Source organism: Sesamum indicum, linkage group LG12 (genome assembly GCF_026168435.1).
Source record: "Sesamum indicum cultivar Baizhima isolate 11 linkage group LG12, ASM2616843v1, whole genome shotgun sequence".
NCBI classification, from domain to species: Eukaryota; Viridiplantae; Streptophyta; class Magnoliopsida; order Lamiales; family Pedaliaceae; genus Sesamum; species Sesamum indicum.
The window spans coordinates 8,638,457-8,656,287 of NC_142668.1; the positions used below are offsets into that span (position 1 = coordinate 8,638,457).

The 17,831-nt window shown below is 35.3% G+C and overlaps 1 protein-coding gene across 1 annotated transcript; it reads right to left on the reverse strand.

Annotated features, from left to right (window-relative positions):
• Window positions 1–6,263: 6,263 nt before the first annotated feature.
• On the reverse strand, window positions 6,264–12,953 carry LOC148784831 (uncharacterized). Its single transcript, XM_088876529.1, has 2 exons — window positions 9,777–12,953; window positions 6,264–6,320 (listed from the first exon to the last, which is right to left on the reverse strand). Exons 1-2 carry the CDS (start codon window positions 12,951–12,953, stop codon window positions 6,264–6,266), a joined length of 3,234 nt encoding a protein of 1,077 aa, XP_088732655.1.
• Window positions 12,954–17,831: the final 4,878 nt, after the last annotated feature.

Consider the following 17,831-nt stretch of genomic DNA (forward strand, 5'->3'; position numbering starts at 1 on the left):
CAGCTTCTAGCCTGGTCCCAACCAATTATTTCGCTCCGATTCTCTTCTGTTTTACATTATTTTTCATTCCAACTGGTAAATTACAGCAGTCATCTTTCTACTATGGAAAGTCTAATTATATAAATATTTTTTATTTTTTTATGAAATTATAAGTCCAATTTATTAAAATAGTAGTTATAATTGCCTGTAATTTACTATTTTGGGATAAAATTTTATAAGTAAACTCTACGAAGTAAATTGCATTCCCTTAAGGGATGTATTTGTAATTTTATAAATAATGGAAGTTTTTGTATAATTAAATGTAATCCAAAGTGAGAAACGGATAATTACATGCATTCCTCTCATATGAGATTTGGTGTAATTACACATAAACCCATTGTAGTTTAGAAAATTACATCTAAAACTCTTGAAATTTATTTTCGTCTAACAAATAGGTCAATCTGTTAATATTAATATAAAATTATCTTTATAGATAATTAGTATTTAGCCACAATAATTCTTTATTGCCACCATGTTATCACTATATAGGTATCACTACTTGTCTATAGTAATGATTTATGCATAATATTTTGAGTAAAATACACTTTGCCCCCTGAACTATTCTTGATGTAACATTTACCCTCCTAAATTAACAAATTTAACATTTATAATTAAAATTAAATTTACGGACAATATTGCCCTTATATTATATATATGTATATTTAGTTCAAGAATTTTGTTTTTAATAATTTTACATTTTAAGTTTAATTAAAATTTTCATAATTTTAAAAAAAATATCTTTTTTAAGTATGATAAAGTAAAATATAATCAATGAATTAAATAGTCGAATTTTATTATATTTTGCAGGTTCAAAGTTAAGTAATGAACGAGTATAATAACTACACAAAAATAAATTCATAAAAAGTTTTTATTAATTTGGTTATAAAATTAAGTTATTAACTATTTATTATTTTAGATAAAAATATGTAATTGCATATTAATTTTTTAATATATTTTCTTCAAAAAAATATGATAAAATATATTTAATTACATATTGATTTTTTGAATATTTTTTAAAAAAATATGATAAAATATATTATTATTTTTTCTAAACATATTGAACTTCTGATTAAGCATATATATTTTTTAATTTGTTTTAAAAGAATATATGAGTTGTCGGTTATATTATCTTTGTTGTGTATCTACTATATATATATATTAATTTATACTCCACTTTTAATTTAAATTTTTTATTTATAAAAACTTTAACTAGAAAATAATTTCATAATAATTTAATGTATAAAATATCAAAATATATTAAAAATAATATAAGTGCCAAGGCCTGAGGGGCATTTTTGTCTAGCTAAGGGGGTAAGTGCTGTATTTATCAATTTAACGAGGTAAATGTAAAATAAAAAATAGTTTAAGGGAGTAAAGTATATTTTACCCTAATTTTTTATTACTAATTCTTATTAACAATAATTATTTTCAAACAATAGTCCCTATTTAAGATTAATTTATTCGTAATCGATCATTTTATTTTATTTTTTATTTAATTAAATTAATATAATAAAAATTTCAATTATATACACTTCTATCGCTGAAATTATTAATAATTTCACAACAAGAGTATCATAATATAAAAGGGATAATTATATTTACATCCTTGATTTATAATCTGTTTATATAAATCATTTATATCTTTTAAATAACTAGTCATTGTAGCACGTTTTTCCTACGTGCATATGATAAGTAATCTTTTATACTTTAAAATATACTATAAATAAGAGTAAAATATATAAATATAAAAATATATTAAAAAAAGGAAAGAAAGAAAAGAAAATTAAACTAATTTACCAGTTAATGTAAAGTATGAAAAGTTAAATAAGTTAGTTATCTTATCACTTGAAAAGTATTTTTGACTTAAAAAATATTGATGCGGCAGTGTTATTAACCAACATTTGTGAGTTTAGAGAACTTGTCTTTCTATATTAGTATGGATTACACATACACCCACTAAAAAGATTAACATTATTTATACTAACCATCCATATTTTTTGAAAAATTATATTTATACCCCCAAAAACGTCAAGTCAATTATACAAACTATCTCTATTTTTTATTTATTAAGAATAATTAATAAAATTATATAAAAAAACAGGAGTAGTTTCTATAAAAAAATTATAAATCATAGAATATAAATGTAATTATGGCTACAAGAAACGAGATGAAAAATCATGAAGTCGTTATAGCTGCAACTTTTAATTGTCTCTTTGCTGAAGAAAGTTGCTACCAAATGTTAAAAACAAAAGAGTCGCATTTCTTCTTCAATAGTTCAATGGTTTTGTCCCTAGGGGCATGATTGGATAGAGTAGCCGGGCATCACGTGACTCTCAACCTACAGTCACGTGTTCTCTCCTTCTGCAAAGTGTAGTCTTTTCACTTTTTTCTTTTATTAAAATTATTACTTATTATTATACAAACAAAAAAGACAGGAATTAATAGCACAACACATATTTGTTTTTTTTTTTAAACCATAAATAAATATTCTCATCCCACGTTAAAAATAAAACTAATCTCGTTTGAGGTGAGGACAAAAGAGTTAAACTCCTCACAACAAATATGACTCTCAGACTTTAAAGTTTCGTATATTTGCTCATCAGAATCCAACGCGTTTACGACTGAACCAACAACTTATTAATCATAACAACGCTTATATCAACATAATGAGTCGCACTAAAAAAGGAGAATAGATTAATGTCACAAAGAAAATTAAGTGATAATTTCAATATTATCAGTTATTACATTAATTAGGGGTAATTACACTCCCCTCCTCTGAAATTTGGTGTAATTACATGTAAACTCCATATGGTTTGAAAAATTGCATCAAGCACCCCTGATGTTTGCTTCTGTTAGTCAAAGTTCATCCAATTTGCTGATATGAACAAAAAGAATTGAAAAAGAAATATATTTGCCCCCAATTAACTTATTACTGACTTATTGCAGGTTAAATGAATTTTTTTATGATCAAACTACCCTTATACGTCTTCACACATTAATGCATATAGGAAGGTATATCTTCACAGTTATAAGGATAGTTTAGTCTGAAAAAAATATTTGATCTCCAATAAGCCAGTAATAAGTCAATCAATGGTATATCTCAATTTTCATTCAGTTTTTCTACTAATATCAACAAATTTAGTGAATTTTAACTAACGGAGCACTATTTTTTTAGACGAAACCAAATATCAAGGGTGCTAGACGTAATTTCTCAAATCATAAGGAGTCTAGGTGTAATTACACCAAACTTCAAGAGTGTAATTATCTCTATTAATTAAGTTATTAGAATTGTATCTTTCATAATATTCATTATTTTGTTAAAGTTATCATTAATAAAATTAATTGGCAAACAAATTGTGTATATGTCTATACTATTTACCATAGTTAAATAAAGTTAAAGTAAAATTATCAGTAAATTAATATTTATCGTGATTTTAACTATAATTAAAATATATGTCTTGATTTAGCTAGAACTATTTCAAGATTTTCTGAAATTGTTTTATGGATTAAGTGGATATTTTTTTTAAAAAAAATTATTCTTATCCATCCACCTTATCCAGTATTTTTACGGTGTTTTAAGTATATTTAAAAGAAAGAAAAAGATACACCAAAAACAAAGTCGATAATTTCAAAGCTCCATTAAAAATTTATATAATTTCACTAAATATCAAGAAGTACTGATAATTTTTTAAATTAATAAAAAGTATATATAATTATATCAAATTTTAAAAAAATTAAGTTGAAATACCCTAATATATATACAAATTAGGTACCATCGTTAATTTTTTTAGACAGAAATCATTAAATCATGACTATGGAAGTTGTTGGCAATGAGTGTTAGAGTGAAACTGACTGTTGTTATTTATTTTTATTTTTATTTTTTTTGTGATTTTGAGCATTTTTTTAGCTCATTTTATTTTTTTCTCCTGATATTTGTCTTTCCAACCTGTAATGACTTTCTCCCTAATTTTTCTGTGCTCAGTTATGCATTGATTACATTAGCCAAGTGATCGTATGATTATACATAGCTGGAAACAGAATAAGAAAATGCTCGAAATTACCAAAAAAAAAAAAAACGTTTCCCTCCAACACTCATTGCCAACATTTTTAACTGCTTAACAGTCATGATTTAACGGTCATGTGCAACTCACTCGTCAATTTTCATCCAAAATTTAATGACGGTGCCTAATTTGTATAATTTTCTGTTTATTATATGGTACTATTTTTGCCAAGCTGATAAAGTACGGTACCGCGACTGTAAAGTGGTCAAAAGTATGATACCAAAAGTGCAATTCTTCCTATATTTTTGGGTAGACGTGATAATTATATGGATAGATTAATATCTTAAAATATAAACCAATACACTAATATATATATATATATATATATAGAGAGAGAGAGAGAGAGAGAGAGAAAGAGATTCGTTCCACGACATTTTAGGTTATCTGATGTTTTTATTCTTTAAATTTCTTGTGCAGCATTATGATCTTACATCTTTTTAATTTTTACTATTTTAATTATTTTTCTCTCCGGAGTTCAACCTCACATGTGACAAGGGTGAATTCCTACAAGAAAAATAACTGAAATCGCAAAAATTAAAAAGTACAGAATCAAAATACAGTAAATATTGGTAACAATGAGCCGATAGGAACAATACAATCGCCAATTCTAAAAGGTCACTTGAAATGCACATTTATTTTTTCGGCGAGAAGGGTGAAGTTCTATGACAAAATGGCTAAAAAATTGAAAAAATGTAAAACAAAAATACTACTCGAAAAAATTAAAAAATAAAAACATAAAAAAACCCAAGTTATAAAACAAAAAATACATTTAATCCTTACAATAAATACACATAAAATAAAACAAATATTCATACATTTGGTTGAAATCGAAAACATATCTTCAAATTTGTTCATGAAATTTCGAACTTTTAAGAATTACACTGAGACCTCGTTGACAACGCTGGACATATTATTGCGGTAAAATGTAAAGGGTTGAAGAGGGGGTGATGAACATATGGTATCACGAGGATGACAAAGTAATGAGCAGAATGAAAGCATTTTCATGATGATGTAAAATGCGAATGATGGATGGGGTAAACAAGTGCATGGGATGCCAACTTCAATAATTACGAGAATCGTACGTCAAACATGCAAATGCACTACCTTTAATTATTTCGTTACCACAATCTAGCTATAATATATAGTATAATTGTTTCTAGGTTATTTTTTTATTTTTTGCCTATTTGTTAATAATGGAGTCAATGTTACACTATTTTGGTGAAAACGAGTGAATGATAAATTAAAGTATAAAATTTAATTAATAAAAAAAAGTTGATTAGTGATGGATTTCTCCATCGGCTGTTCCGATGGATATAAATAAGTTTCCGGCGGATATCAAACGTTAGAGTAAAGGTCTTGAGTAATCCATCGAGAAATGGATAAGTTGTTTTAAAATTTGTCGAAAAATTAAAAAATCTTATATTTTATGATGGAATGATGCATCATAAGATTAATTATTATGATCATATTCTGCTATTTGTTTTTTAAAAATATATATATATTTTTTTTATGTGCATGCATGCTCATAATTAGGTAAAATTGTTAAGATAATTTAGAAGGTAGATGTATGAAAAAATACTTGTCAGGGAATGTAGGAGTTAGGAAGGATTTTGAGGATTGCGTTCGTGATTTTGTAAATTGGACTAATGATCAACATGCATACATGGACCACAAGAAGATTAGGTGCCTGTGTCCTTAGTACAAGAATTGTTGGTTAAAAACGACTAATGAGGGTATGTTTCAACTTATGTATGAAGAGGTTTGTGGGATATTGCAATTGGATTGCTCATGGAGAGGCAATGGTGATGGAGTACTATCGTGATCTGCCACACTGGTTCCTGCACCAATTTTTGTTGCAGCTGACACGTACCAACAGATGAATTGAGACCAAGAGAATGGTTTATGATACAGCTGGGCTTTTTTGTTGTATGCCCACCTTGAACCCGAGGGTCTGAACTTATTTCCTACGGATAGCGGTATGACAGCCTAGTTCATAGTATAATGGGGGAGTTTACAACTATGATATGTTCTGATTATTGGACATATTTTTCGATGCAGTGCACACGGCCAACCAAGCTTTCTACAACAATTGTGATGAATCCCTACTGTCAGTGATTGTATGGCTAGTGAAGATCAAGGTCGAGTACTACATGTCCAAAAATGCTACGATGAGGTGTCATTGTGGACTAGTGATCTATTACCCAACAACCACATGCTTCCCTAATACAACATGAAGAAGATCATAAGGGAATTGGGTTTACCAATCTATAAATTGATGTGTGCAAAAATAATTACATATTGTATTGGAAGGACGAATAAACTTAAGTATTGCCAATTCTATGGTGGCATGAGGTACAAACAGACCATGGCACAAAAGCCCAGCACAAGAAGTCCGCTTATGATGTGCTCAGGTACTTGCTACTAACTCCCCGAGTATAATGGTTATATATTTCACTAACTATAATTTTCGTTATTGATTTTTAATTATGTATTTCAATTTTCGACCAACTTATTTTTTTTTACAATTTTTTAATTCTTTTTTATTATTAGATAAATTTTAGTTTCTCCAGACTATTTTTTGATTTTTCAATAGAGCGTGCCCAAAAGAATGTGCGAATTGATCGAAAGAAATTTATTGTTTATGCCTAATTTGTAATGTTTATTATTCAAAACTTTAAACTAGGAGTTCACTATTTTATTTGGTAACTTTTTATTAAGTCTCATAGGACAAACAAACAAGTTAGATAAAAAAATTTATTATGATATTTAAAAAAATTATGATTATGTAAATGTAAGTTTTAATTTTCAAGAATGGATAAGTTTGTTATTAAGATACCACAAAATTTGTTACTTATAAATTTCAACCTGCCCTTGTCCAAATAATAGTTATAAGAATTAGTTATACCTATATCATTGTATTTATTTAATTTGCAATGATTATATAGTAATTTCGATTTTTTTTATAAATTTATTATTTTTATTTACCAAACTAATTAATTAAGTTTTGATAAGGTCAAGCCAAGTTTCTAGCTTCGCCACTAGATGTGTGAAGTCCGAGTACATGCTCCTAATTTTGGTGACCCTTAGCCCCTCTAATTCAAAATGTAATTGTTGCTCGTGAGCTGCTTGAATTGTTCATTTGGATGTGTGGACACCCGACCACGCCATGAACCAGGAGTTCATGATGCGTGCAACGTTGATGTGAACCGTGAATAACCTCCTTGCCTATGAGATGGTATCTGGATGGAGTACCGCGGGTATTATATGGTGCCCTACTTGTATGGATGACACATGAGCATTCCATTTGTAGCACGGGACGAAGGCGTGCTATTTTCATTACCACAGATAGTTCCTCCCCTATGACCATTCGTACTAGAGGAACAAGAAACCCTTCAATAAAAATCGGCCAGAGAGGAAGATTGCAAGGCCAAGACTAATCGGGGATGAGTGTGGAGCAATATAGTACAGTGGTTGAAGATCTATTGACACCTTTGAATGTATGACGTTGAGGGCAAGTGGACGAAAAACATCATCTAGGCTCTTCCATACGGGAGACACACTTAATACGACACAACCATAATGTCATGCACTTTGAGAAAAATATGTTTGACAACATCTTCAACATGAATATCAAGGGGAAACAAAAAAAAATCTGAATGCATAAAAGGATTTGACGAACATATGTGATCATTCGAAACTTGAGGCGGACGAGCATAGATTGAACGTTATATCAAAGCCGCATATACTTTGGCCAAGGATTGAGGTTTTCTAACTAGTATACATCTAACCTTGCTAGATGTGTTGACATGTCTGAGGTGAGGTTGTACAGTATGAAGAGCCACAACTATCACGTCTTCATGCAAAAGTTGACTTGAAATTGCATTCCGTGAGATGCTTCTTGAGTTTGTGTGGAAGGTGATGATGGTGGTCAACCTTCTGTTCCAAGTCATATATTCGACCATGCTAGATGTCACGAAGGTGTAGGAGTTAGAACATAGTATGTTTCCATATGTGCAACCTTGAGAAAATTTTCCCTCGAGCTTTCTTCAACTCGATGAAGTATTTTATTATTCACCTTCCGTAAGAGGAATTTGCAATATTTAACTACTATAAGTGGATGTACCCATTTGAGAGGTACCTACTATTACATCATATAGTTAACTCACTTATATTATGCCTAGTTAAAATTTTGAAGTAATTACTATCGTTGAATTATTGTATAGATTCCTACGCGAATTGAAGAAGGGAGTTGAAGAACAAAGTACATGTTGATGCTTCGATTTGTGAGGCGTACATTATCAAAGAAAGCGGGTTGTTTACTTCTCACTATTTTAAATTTCATGTTACTTGCAAGTGACGCAGGCTAGGCAAAACGATGATCTAACTAGCAATGACCACATATGGTGGTGCTTCTAGGACAAGATGCTTAATCGATCAGGAACAACATATAATCGAGACGTATGTGTTGTGTAACTACGAGGAAGCCGTGCCATATTAGTTGTTGAATTAAAGAGTGATGAATTGAATATGACTTAATTAATGTAGAGCAAGTTAGTTGTCGAATTAAATTGTATATATGATACAAACACAGGTCTAGTTGAAGGTGGACCTATAAGGGTCACACACAAGACACTAACAGTATTGTAAAAATTAGTTGGAGGATTAATTTTGGATGAAAAATTAATTATTAAATTAATTCTAAAAGAAAGAGAGGATCAATTAAATTAATTATTTAATTGAGGTTCTATTTGATAGAATGTCCAAAGTATCGATTAATTGAACTAATTAAATATTTGAGTTTTGATATTAATTAACCTTAAGACTAAGATCAAGTACGGATTTGACGTGGACTTGAAATTATTAGTTATTAATTCAAAATCAAAGTCTATTTAATTAAAAATATGGTCAAGGCTCGTGAGAACCTCAAGGGACCACAAGGTATTACAATGTAACGAGATCCTTTAACTATGGCTTAGTTAAGACTTGACAAGGTCTCACGAGGCGCCTATCACACAGCGCGTCGTGTGGCTAGTAGTCCGCTGACTACGTCCGCCAATACCTCCGCTCGGCACAAATGCAGCGCGCCGAATATATCAGAGTCGGGAGGAACAAATCACAAAACAGTAAATTGCGCACGCGGATTCAGAAAACCAAATTGCATTGAACTGAAAATGCTTATACAATGATCAACGATGCTAGAGTAAGGGGTTCGCCTTGAGGGGGACTCCAACACGTCACTAAACCAAGCTTCTTGAACTCATTCCCCCCTATAATAGGCTTAAAAAAATAAATCCTATTGCCTACACTAGACACTAGGAAAGCTGAAATTTGCAACTCAAGAGGCGTAACGTCCCCTTGAGGAATCTAAACAACATAAAGCAAATAACAAAGCAGTAACAAAGCAATAAAAGGCCTACACCTAAGACTCTAACACAGTTGGGTGTCCGTCGTCTGTTGATGAAGGCTGAGTGGTCGGCCATGTAGAACGGTTGAGTGGCCGAAGTGCGCGTCACGGGGCCTAGTGAATGGGCAGCCCGTGACATTCTCCCCCACTTGAGATAGCGACGTCCCCGGCGCTACGGAAGCATGGTACGCTTCGACAAGAGGTAGAAACGCCTTTAGGTTTGTCACTCGCTCCCAAGTGTTCTCCTCGCTGCTGCATCCCCTCCATTTCACCAAGTACTCTGTGTGGTCTTTCTTCGCGGTACTCGTCACTCGGTGATCTAGGATTACTTCAGCCACCTTCTCCTTCGTCTTCTTCAATTCGAGTTGTGGGCGGCTGGGTTGATTGCGGGTATCGTCTTCCTTGTCTGCTGAATACTTTTTCAATTGGCTGACATGGAAAACGTTGTGGATCTTCCACCACGGCGGCAACTCCACCTTGTACGCCACCGTCCCAATACGCCTAAGGACAAGCAAAGGACCAACATATTTCTGCATCAACCGAGGATCTCTCCACCTTGATGACTTTGACAATTTCGGTTTCGGGACCTTCACCAGCACCAGGTCTCCCGCATTGAACTCAATGAAGCGGCGATTCTGATCTGCATACGTCTTCATCCGCTTCTGAGCTGTCTCCAGGCAACTTCTAACGATATCAACATTCTTCTTCCACTCCTGGGAGAAACTTCGAGTAAGAGGGGATCTCACACTTTGTGGGATGTCAAGAGTGTGAGGAAGGAGCGGCTGCTGCCCAGTAACGATTTCAAAAGCGCTCTTGTTGGTGGTGGAAGAGCTCTTTTGAACATTGAAATATAGCTGAGCGACATCCAAGAGCTTCACCCAATCCTTCTGCGTACCTCGCACAAAGTGCCGAAGGTAGTCCTCCAACATAGAATTAAAGCGTTCTGTCTGACCATCGGACTGTAGATGATAGCTCGAGCTCATGGAAGGTGTGGACCCGAGAAGTTTGAACAACTCGGTCCGGAAGACGCCAGTAAATCGGGAGTCACGATCACTGACAATATCTTTTGGCAGTCCCCAATGCTTGACGATGTGCTTGGAAAAGAGATGAGCTGTCCCTTCTGCTGTGACATGTTTGGGTGCTGCGATGAATATAGCATATTTTGAAAAATGATCTACCACGACGATGATAGAGCCTAAGTTCTCGACCTTAGGCAATCCAGAGATGTAATCCATGGAGACGCTCTCCCATGGACGCTTTGGGATGGGAAGTGGTTGCAGCAGACCGGCCTTCTTCTGATGGTCTGCCTTGTCCTGCTGACAAATCAAACAGGTGCGGACATGCGTCTCGACATCGTCCCGCATCTGTGGCCAATGATAGGCCCTCCGCACCGAAGCAAACGTGCGCTCCTGTCCTTGGTGTTCCGCCCAAAGTGTGTCGTGGCATTCGGAAAGAAGTGATTTCCGTAGGTCCCCGCCTCTCGAAACGTATACGCGGTTTCCCTTGGTCATCAGCAATCCATCCTCGATCCAAAAGTGTCGAGCCTTGCCCTGCCCGACAAGCCGAATCAGGCGTCGCGCCGCGGGATCTCTCGGTAGTAACTCCCGCACCTGATCCTTCGTAGAGATAGCAGCCGCGCTAGAAGAGAGCGCTGCTATCGACTCCAAGTTCGCCAAGTCCGCCCTGCGGCTCAAGGCATCTGCTGACTGCTTCCTAAGCTCCACAAGCTTAGGTTGCGGTATTCTGTACGGTGCCCTAGCGGGCGGTCTCGTGCCAGGCACCAATTCGATCTCGTGATCCACTGCCCTCTTCGGTGGTAGCTTCCGAGGCAGCTCGTCTGGCATCACGTCTTTAGACTCCCCCAACAGTTCCTTACTACCGCCCGGGGTGGGCCCTGACACCTCTTCCATCTCTTCAAAACAAAGGGTACCCAAGTAGGAGATCTCATCCTGCTTGTGCCCCTTCCCAAACTGCATGGCCGACAAGTTCTTCTCTCCAGTACGTCCGGCCAAGGTAGGAATGACACACGGCTTCGCCCCCAACATCATCAGCGAATCGGCATGAGGTAAGACAGCAGTGCGTGTATCCCGTAGAAATTCAAGCCCAAGGATAAGCTTGAAGTCGTCCATTGCCACAACAGAAAGATTGGTCTTGCCCTCATAAGCACCAACCTTAATCAGCACAGACTTGGCTACACCGGCAATGGGTTGTGCAGCCGAGTTGATCGCCTTCACACGCCCAACTCCCTTCTCCAGCACGAGCCCGAGTCTCGCCACTTCGGCGCTCGCAAGGTAGTTATGAGAGGCTCCAGTGTCGATCATGGCTCGAATCGGCTTGCCATGAATCTTCACATCAACGAACATCAACCCTTTCTTCCTAGGAATCCGGGGCTGAACTTCTTCCTCTTTTCCCGGCTGCTCCACAGTAAGCGCCGGGATGGTCCTTTTCGCAAGGGGTGGCGCAACTCTCTTTGCCGCCACCGTAGAGAATGTGTTGCACCATTGGTTTACGGCCCCCAAGTTGTCCTCATACTCCTCCGTGTCATTCTCACCACCTGCCTCTGCTTGTAGCTCCACACTCTTTGAGGACGACGCCTTGTCGGTAAAGGTCGTTGCCAATGCATTCAACACCTGTCTCTTCGGGCAATCCCGATACATATGCGGACCATCGCAGATCAAACACCCTCTCCTCCTCTCGGGTGCTCCCTGCCTGTTCTCCTGGGGCCTGTTCCTGTCCGAACCGCCCTGTGAACCATTCTGAGCATGGGGCCTCTGGTCTCCCCCACCTCTGTTGAAGTTATTCCTGAACCATCTCGTCCCATTCGACTTCTCCCGCTCAGGACTAGGCGTCGCCTGCCTATCCTTTTGAGTCTCTAGGTTGAAATCGGCCAGGCGTTCGGCCGCGATGATAGCCGAACTCAAATCAGTCACTCGTTGCCTCTGCAACTCGTTTCTCGCCCACTGTTTCAAGCCCTCCATGAAAGTGAACAGCTTGTCTACCTCCGACATGTCTCGGATGTTCAGCATCAGCGCTGAGAAAGCTTTGACATATTCCCGCACGGAACCTGTATGTTCAAGCTTTCGCAATGCCCTCCTGGCATTGTACTCCACATTCTCGGGGAAGAACTGCTCTCTGATCGCCTCCCGTAGAAGAGCCCACGTGTCGAGCTGTATTTGATGAGCCTGGATTTCCGCAAACTTGGTCCGCCACCACAGCTTTGCGTCACCAGTCAGGTACATGGTCGCAGTCGCAACATTCCTTGCCTCGTCCCGCACGTCTGCCGCAAGGAAGTACTGTTCCATGTCGAAGAGGAAGTTCTCGACCTCCTTCGCATCACGCTCACCGCTATAGGCCTTCGGTTCTGGTATTCGAAGCCTAGCACCGAGGTCGTGAGCAACCATAGGCGTGCTACCCACTGCACGCTGGAGCAGTCCAATCTGAATGGACATCTACTCCATGTCACGCCGCATATCGGCAATGCTGTCGTTTCCGAATACGCCAGCCATCTCCTGAATCACGTGCCGACACTCGTCCAACTCCGAATTCAGCACCGTGATCTCAGATTCTAGAGAAGAGACCTTCGTCTCCAATTCCACCAACCGGGAGTGTCCGTCCTCCGGGTTCTCAGCTCTCTCGCTGGTTGAAGCTGCGGCATGTCGCGGGCTTTCCGGATCTTGCCCCGATGCCCTCGCAGCAGTAGCGGTCCGCCTCGGCCCCATCGTGGCACGAGGCTCTGATACCACCTCTCACGAGGCGCCTATCACACAGCGCGTCGTGTGGCTAGTAGTCCGCTGACTACGTCCGCCAATACCTCCGCTCGGCACAAATGCAGCGCGCCGAATATATCAGAGTCGGGAGGAACAAATCACAAAATAGTAAATTGCGCACGCGGATTCAGAAAACCAAATTGCATTGAACTGAAAATGCTTATACAATGATCAACGATGCTAGAGCAAGGGGTTCGCCTTGAGGGGGACTCCAACACGTCACTAAACCAAGCTTCTTGAACTCATTCCCCCCCTATAATAGGCTTAAAAAAATAAATCCTATTGCCTACACTAGACACTAGGAAAGCTGAAATTTGCAACTCAAGAGGCGTAACGTCCCCTTGAGGAATCTAAACAACATAAAGCAAATAACAAAGCAGTAACAAAGCAATAAAAGGCCTACACCTAAGACTCTAACACAGTTGGGTGTCCGTCGTCTGTTGATGAAGGCTGAGTGGTCGGCCATGTAGAACGGTTGAGTGGCCGAAGTGCGCGTCACGGGGCCTAGTGAATGGGCAGCCCGTGACACAAGGGCTTAGCTAAGCCCTTGACTTGGAGGAAACTACTCCCTTTTATTTAAGAGGGAGTGGCCAAGCATGAAAGGCTTTTTAGCTCTCTTGATTTCTTGTCTTTATATCTCTCTCCCTCTCTTCTTGCTTGCCAGCATTAAGTGATATTTTCTCTCTTCCACTCCAAACTAAACAACTTGAAATTGATTCGAGTTTCTTTTGAGTTTATCTAAAACACTTTATATTTTCATAGATATTTTGTTTTTTATAGAGTTGGTGATCAGAAAGTCAATTGAATTGACAACTATTCGTCAATTTTTATTAAAATAATATTGTCTAAAGGAATAGAGTAAGTATTCATATATGACATGTATTTTATGCTTACTGCTCATGTTAAACGCCGTTTTAACAACATAATAATGCCCATAGGTTGAGTGGTTAAACTTGTGGAGTTGGGTTGTGCATAAGTTGGCAGCTATAAAACCAACATTCAGGGATCGATTTGATACATTCCAAGTTGAGGGTCTCAAGACAGGGCATCAGGAGTTCTGTAGAGAATTGCACTAAGTATTGTAGTGATGTGTTTCATTGGTGGAGACATAGGTTGTCTATATAATTTTAGTGAGTTAGTTGGGAAGATAATCAACTAGCCAAACTGACTCGCGAGAATCGTCATATAGAAGCCTCGAATGTGGCATGACTAAAGTTTTTGATCAAATAATATGGGATTAGTCTTCGGACTTGAGAAATCATATCAGTCGCATGCATATGAAAACTGTATTTTAGATCTGACAAGAAATGACCCTACATTTTGATATGGTAATTACAAACCATGTCCAGAGTAGTGGAAATATCTATGAAAACGATAAATTTCAAGAGAGATTTTGTTCACTGTCAGCATTTGACAGAATATCTCCTATAAAATAGATATACCCCAAATTCGTACAGATATTATGCACCCACAATCCAAATTATGCTGATGTAGATAAAACATGGATTTAAATTTATAGTAAAATTTTTATCTAATTCATAATTATAATATTTTATTATTTTATTTATTTTTTCTAGAAAAACATTGTAGCTAATTTGTTGTGTACGTAAGCAATAAATTCCTAATGTACACTACAAATATTTGTGGTTATTTTGTCGCCCACGTACCGTATTTGTTTTTGGATAATTTTAATACATAGTTTGCTCAAGAATATTCATTGTTAGCTCATCTCATTAGCTACAAAATTAATTTCATTATAATATTATTGGCAGTATATGCCAGCCAGTGGGAATTGAACCTACATTTCCATAAGTAGAAAAATCTAGTTTTGAGAAAAGTAATTATTAAAGGCTAACAATTCATAGGTATATTTGATATCATAAACATATATATAACTTGCTAGGGAAAAAAAAAAATTGGTCCATTAACTTTATCTGCAATTAATTTTAGTACACTAACTTTTATTGTTATCACATTTTGACCAATAATTTACAGAAATAGGTCAATTAAGCACGGTGGCGAACGAAAATTAGATTTTTTGCCGGAAAATGCACATGCTCTTTAATTTGGGGATTTTTAATCTCATGTGGCACTATAGTGTTACATGGCACTTGATGTGGCAATATTTGAAGGGAAAAATGTTAGTATTTCCTCCCAAAGCCAATTACCAACTAATAAAAAGGGAAAAATAATCTCCATTGAGGATGAGTTTCTCATCATCACCATTTTAGTAGCAAACATTTTAGATTTCACACAATAATAGAGTGAATCGTAAAAGAGGGGAGAGAAATTAGGCTGAAGAATTTGGGGAGTTCTGCTTTTGAAGAATTTAACAAGATGTACACGTCATTGTCTACGTGGAAATACACGTGGCTATACTGGCTGTTTTTTCACCATGGCCTTGCCAAGTTAGCCAATTTCGATGGAAATATTTAAATTAGCCGAAAAATTGACAATAAAATCCTAATTTGTATTTAATTGACCCATTTCTGTAAATTATTGGTCAAAATGTGATACAACGAAAGTTAGTGTACTAAAATTAACCGTGGACAAAGTCAATGGACCAAAATTTTTTTTTTCCCTAACTTGCTATCAAAAAATTTGATCATAGTTCAAAATTCTATCACACACAAAAAGAATTATCTCATTTCAAGAAACATAACATTTAATCATGATAATTGTCATGGTTAATAGTAAATAGCAGTAGTAAATAGTTATTGACTACAACCATATAATGGTTGTTGGTCGTGGTTTTTGTGAAGGTACCATGATAAATATTTTTACCATGGCTCTTAACTGTAGCATATAATTTTTTTATGGTGGAAAAATTAGTTCTTTTACTTTTTTTTTATTTAACTATGGTCAATAATAATAATTTATCGTGATTTTTAATCATAGTTATTAATATTATAGTTAATAGTAATTTTTTTTTCTCGTATCTTATTATACTGAATCCAACCATATTCAAACCAACAAAGATTTTCATATTTGACCCATAGATTTGAACCCGTTTTGGATCCGACTATATGAACTCGATCCATACATTCATTTGTCATAATAATAATAATAATAATTTATATATATATATATATATATATAAAATATCAATATTTTACTTTGTGAAATTATCTATTCTGATTTGACAGTTTTAAGTTGCTATGTACACTATGCACTACAATATTATAGAAATTAACCAAAACTTGACTAACTCTTGAAATTCTATCCACCACCTAGAAAATGTATTTGAATTTTATACTTCAATATTTCTGGTCAAAAATTTTCATAAGATGTCAAAATCGAATTGAAATTTCATAAAAATCGGGTATAAGATCAGATTTTCGGATTTAATTTTTATATGTAACAATTTTTTAATTTCAATTTGTTTCGATGAGTTCGAGATAAAACTCAGCAATAATGTATTCGATTTTGATAATTAGGTTTAACTAAGTTTTACCATTTGAATTATGATGGTTCTTACACTTTGGTATTTATATATATTTTTTTTGTCAATTTATCATTTCAACTTTACGAAATTTTGTACTTTACCATTTATAACTGTTTTTCTATCAAGTTTTTCGTCAAAAATTACAGCACATGTGATATATAAGGGTTATATGACGATCAACAAAAAAATAATCATATATGATGAAATACAAATTTCACAAAGTTAAGATGATAAGTTGACACAAAAAAAATTTAGATGCTAAAGTGTAAAATGAATATAGTTTGGATGACAATATATAATTTACCCTGATAATTATTATCAAACTTTTCTTGACATTCATCCAAATCTCTGTTGAAAAATTAAAATAAAAAGGGTAAATACTATAAAGTCAATAGTGTACTTTTTATTTAAGCTTCATTTTAGTAAGATAAAACCAAATTAAAGAATATTATAAATATATTGATCCCTAATAAGTTGGGAAAATCTCATTTTTTGTCTTATAATTTAGATTTTATTTATTTTTTATCCTAATAATTATGAGAATGTCACTTTAAGAATAACATCTTACATTTTATTTTATTTTTAAATTCGTTGTTAAATAATTGATGGAAATGACCAGGTCAGACTCATATGGCTTTTAAGTGGGCATTTTGAAGGGAAAAAAAAAAAGCATGTGCCCTCGCATAGGAAAATCTCATTTTTTTGTCCCATAACATACACTCTTGTCCACCTTTGGTCCCAACAAATTATGAAATTTTTAGTTTAAGAACAATAACTTATGATTTTTCTTATTTTTCATCCTATCTTTAAATACTTGATGGAAGTGATTACATGGTACTCATGTGGCCATTAAGTGGGGGCGTGTTGGAGACTATTCTTGCACGTGAGAGACATGTTCGTTTTTGGAGGGATTATGATTGCAACTTTTGGCAAGAAACGGTTTAAGGCTGACACCATTTGGGTCCTTTCAAACTTGCAATAATTGAGCTTATCAGGCTGAAATACGGCTTTAACAAGTTGTTCAACTGCTGCAAAATCAAATATCATGTTTTACGGCGGTTAAAAAATATGGAAAAAGTTAAAATTCTGAAAAATGAGATCCTCACTTTAAATTG

What these genes read in the sequence shown, in the direction of transcription:
- LOC148784831 (XM_088876529.1), bottom strand. Translation starts at nt 12,953, where the DNA reads ATGTCCATTCAGATTGGACTGCTCCAGCGTGCAGTGGGTAGCACGCCT. An exon ending in AAGACCACACAGAGTACTTG is followed by an intron (nt 6,321 to 9,776) that starts GTGAAATGGAGG and finishes ATGTTGTATTAG; the next exon opens with GGAAGCATGTGGTTGTTGGG.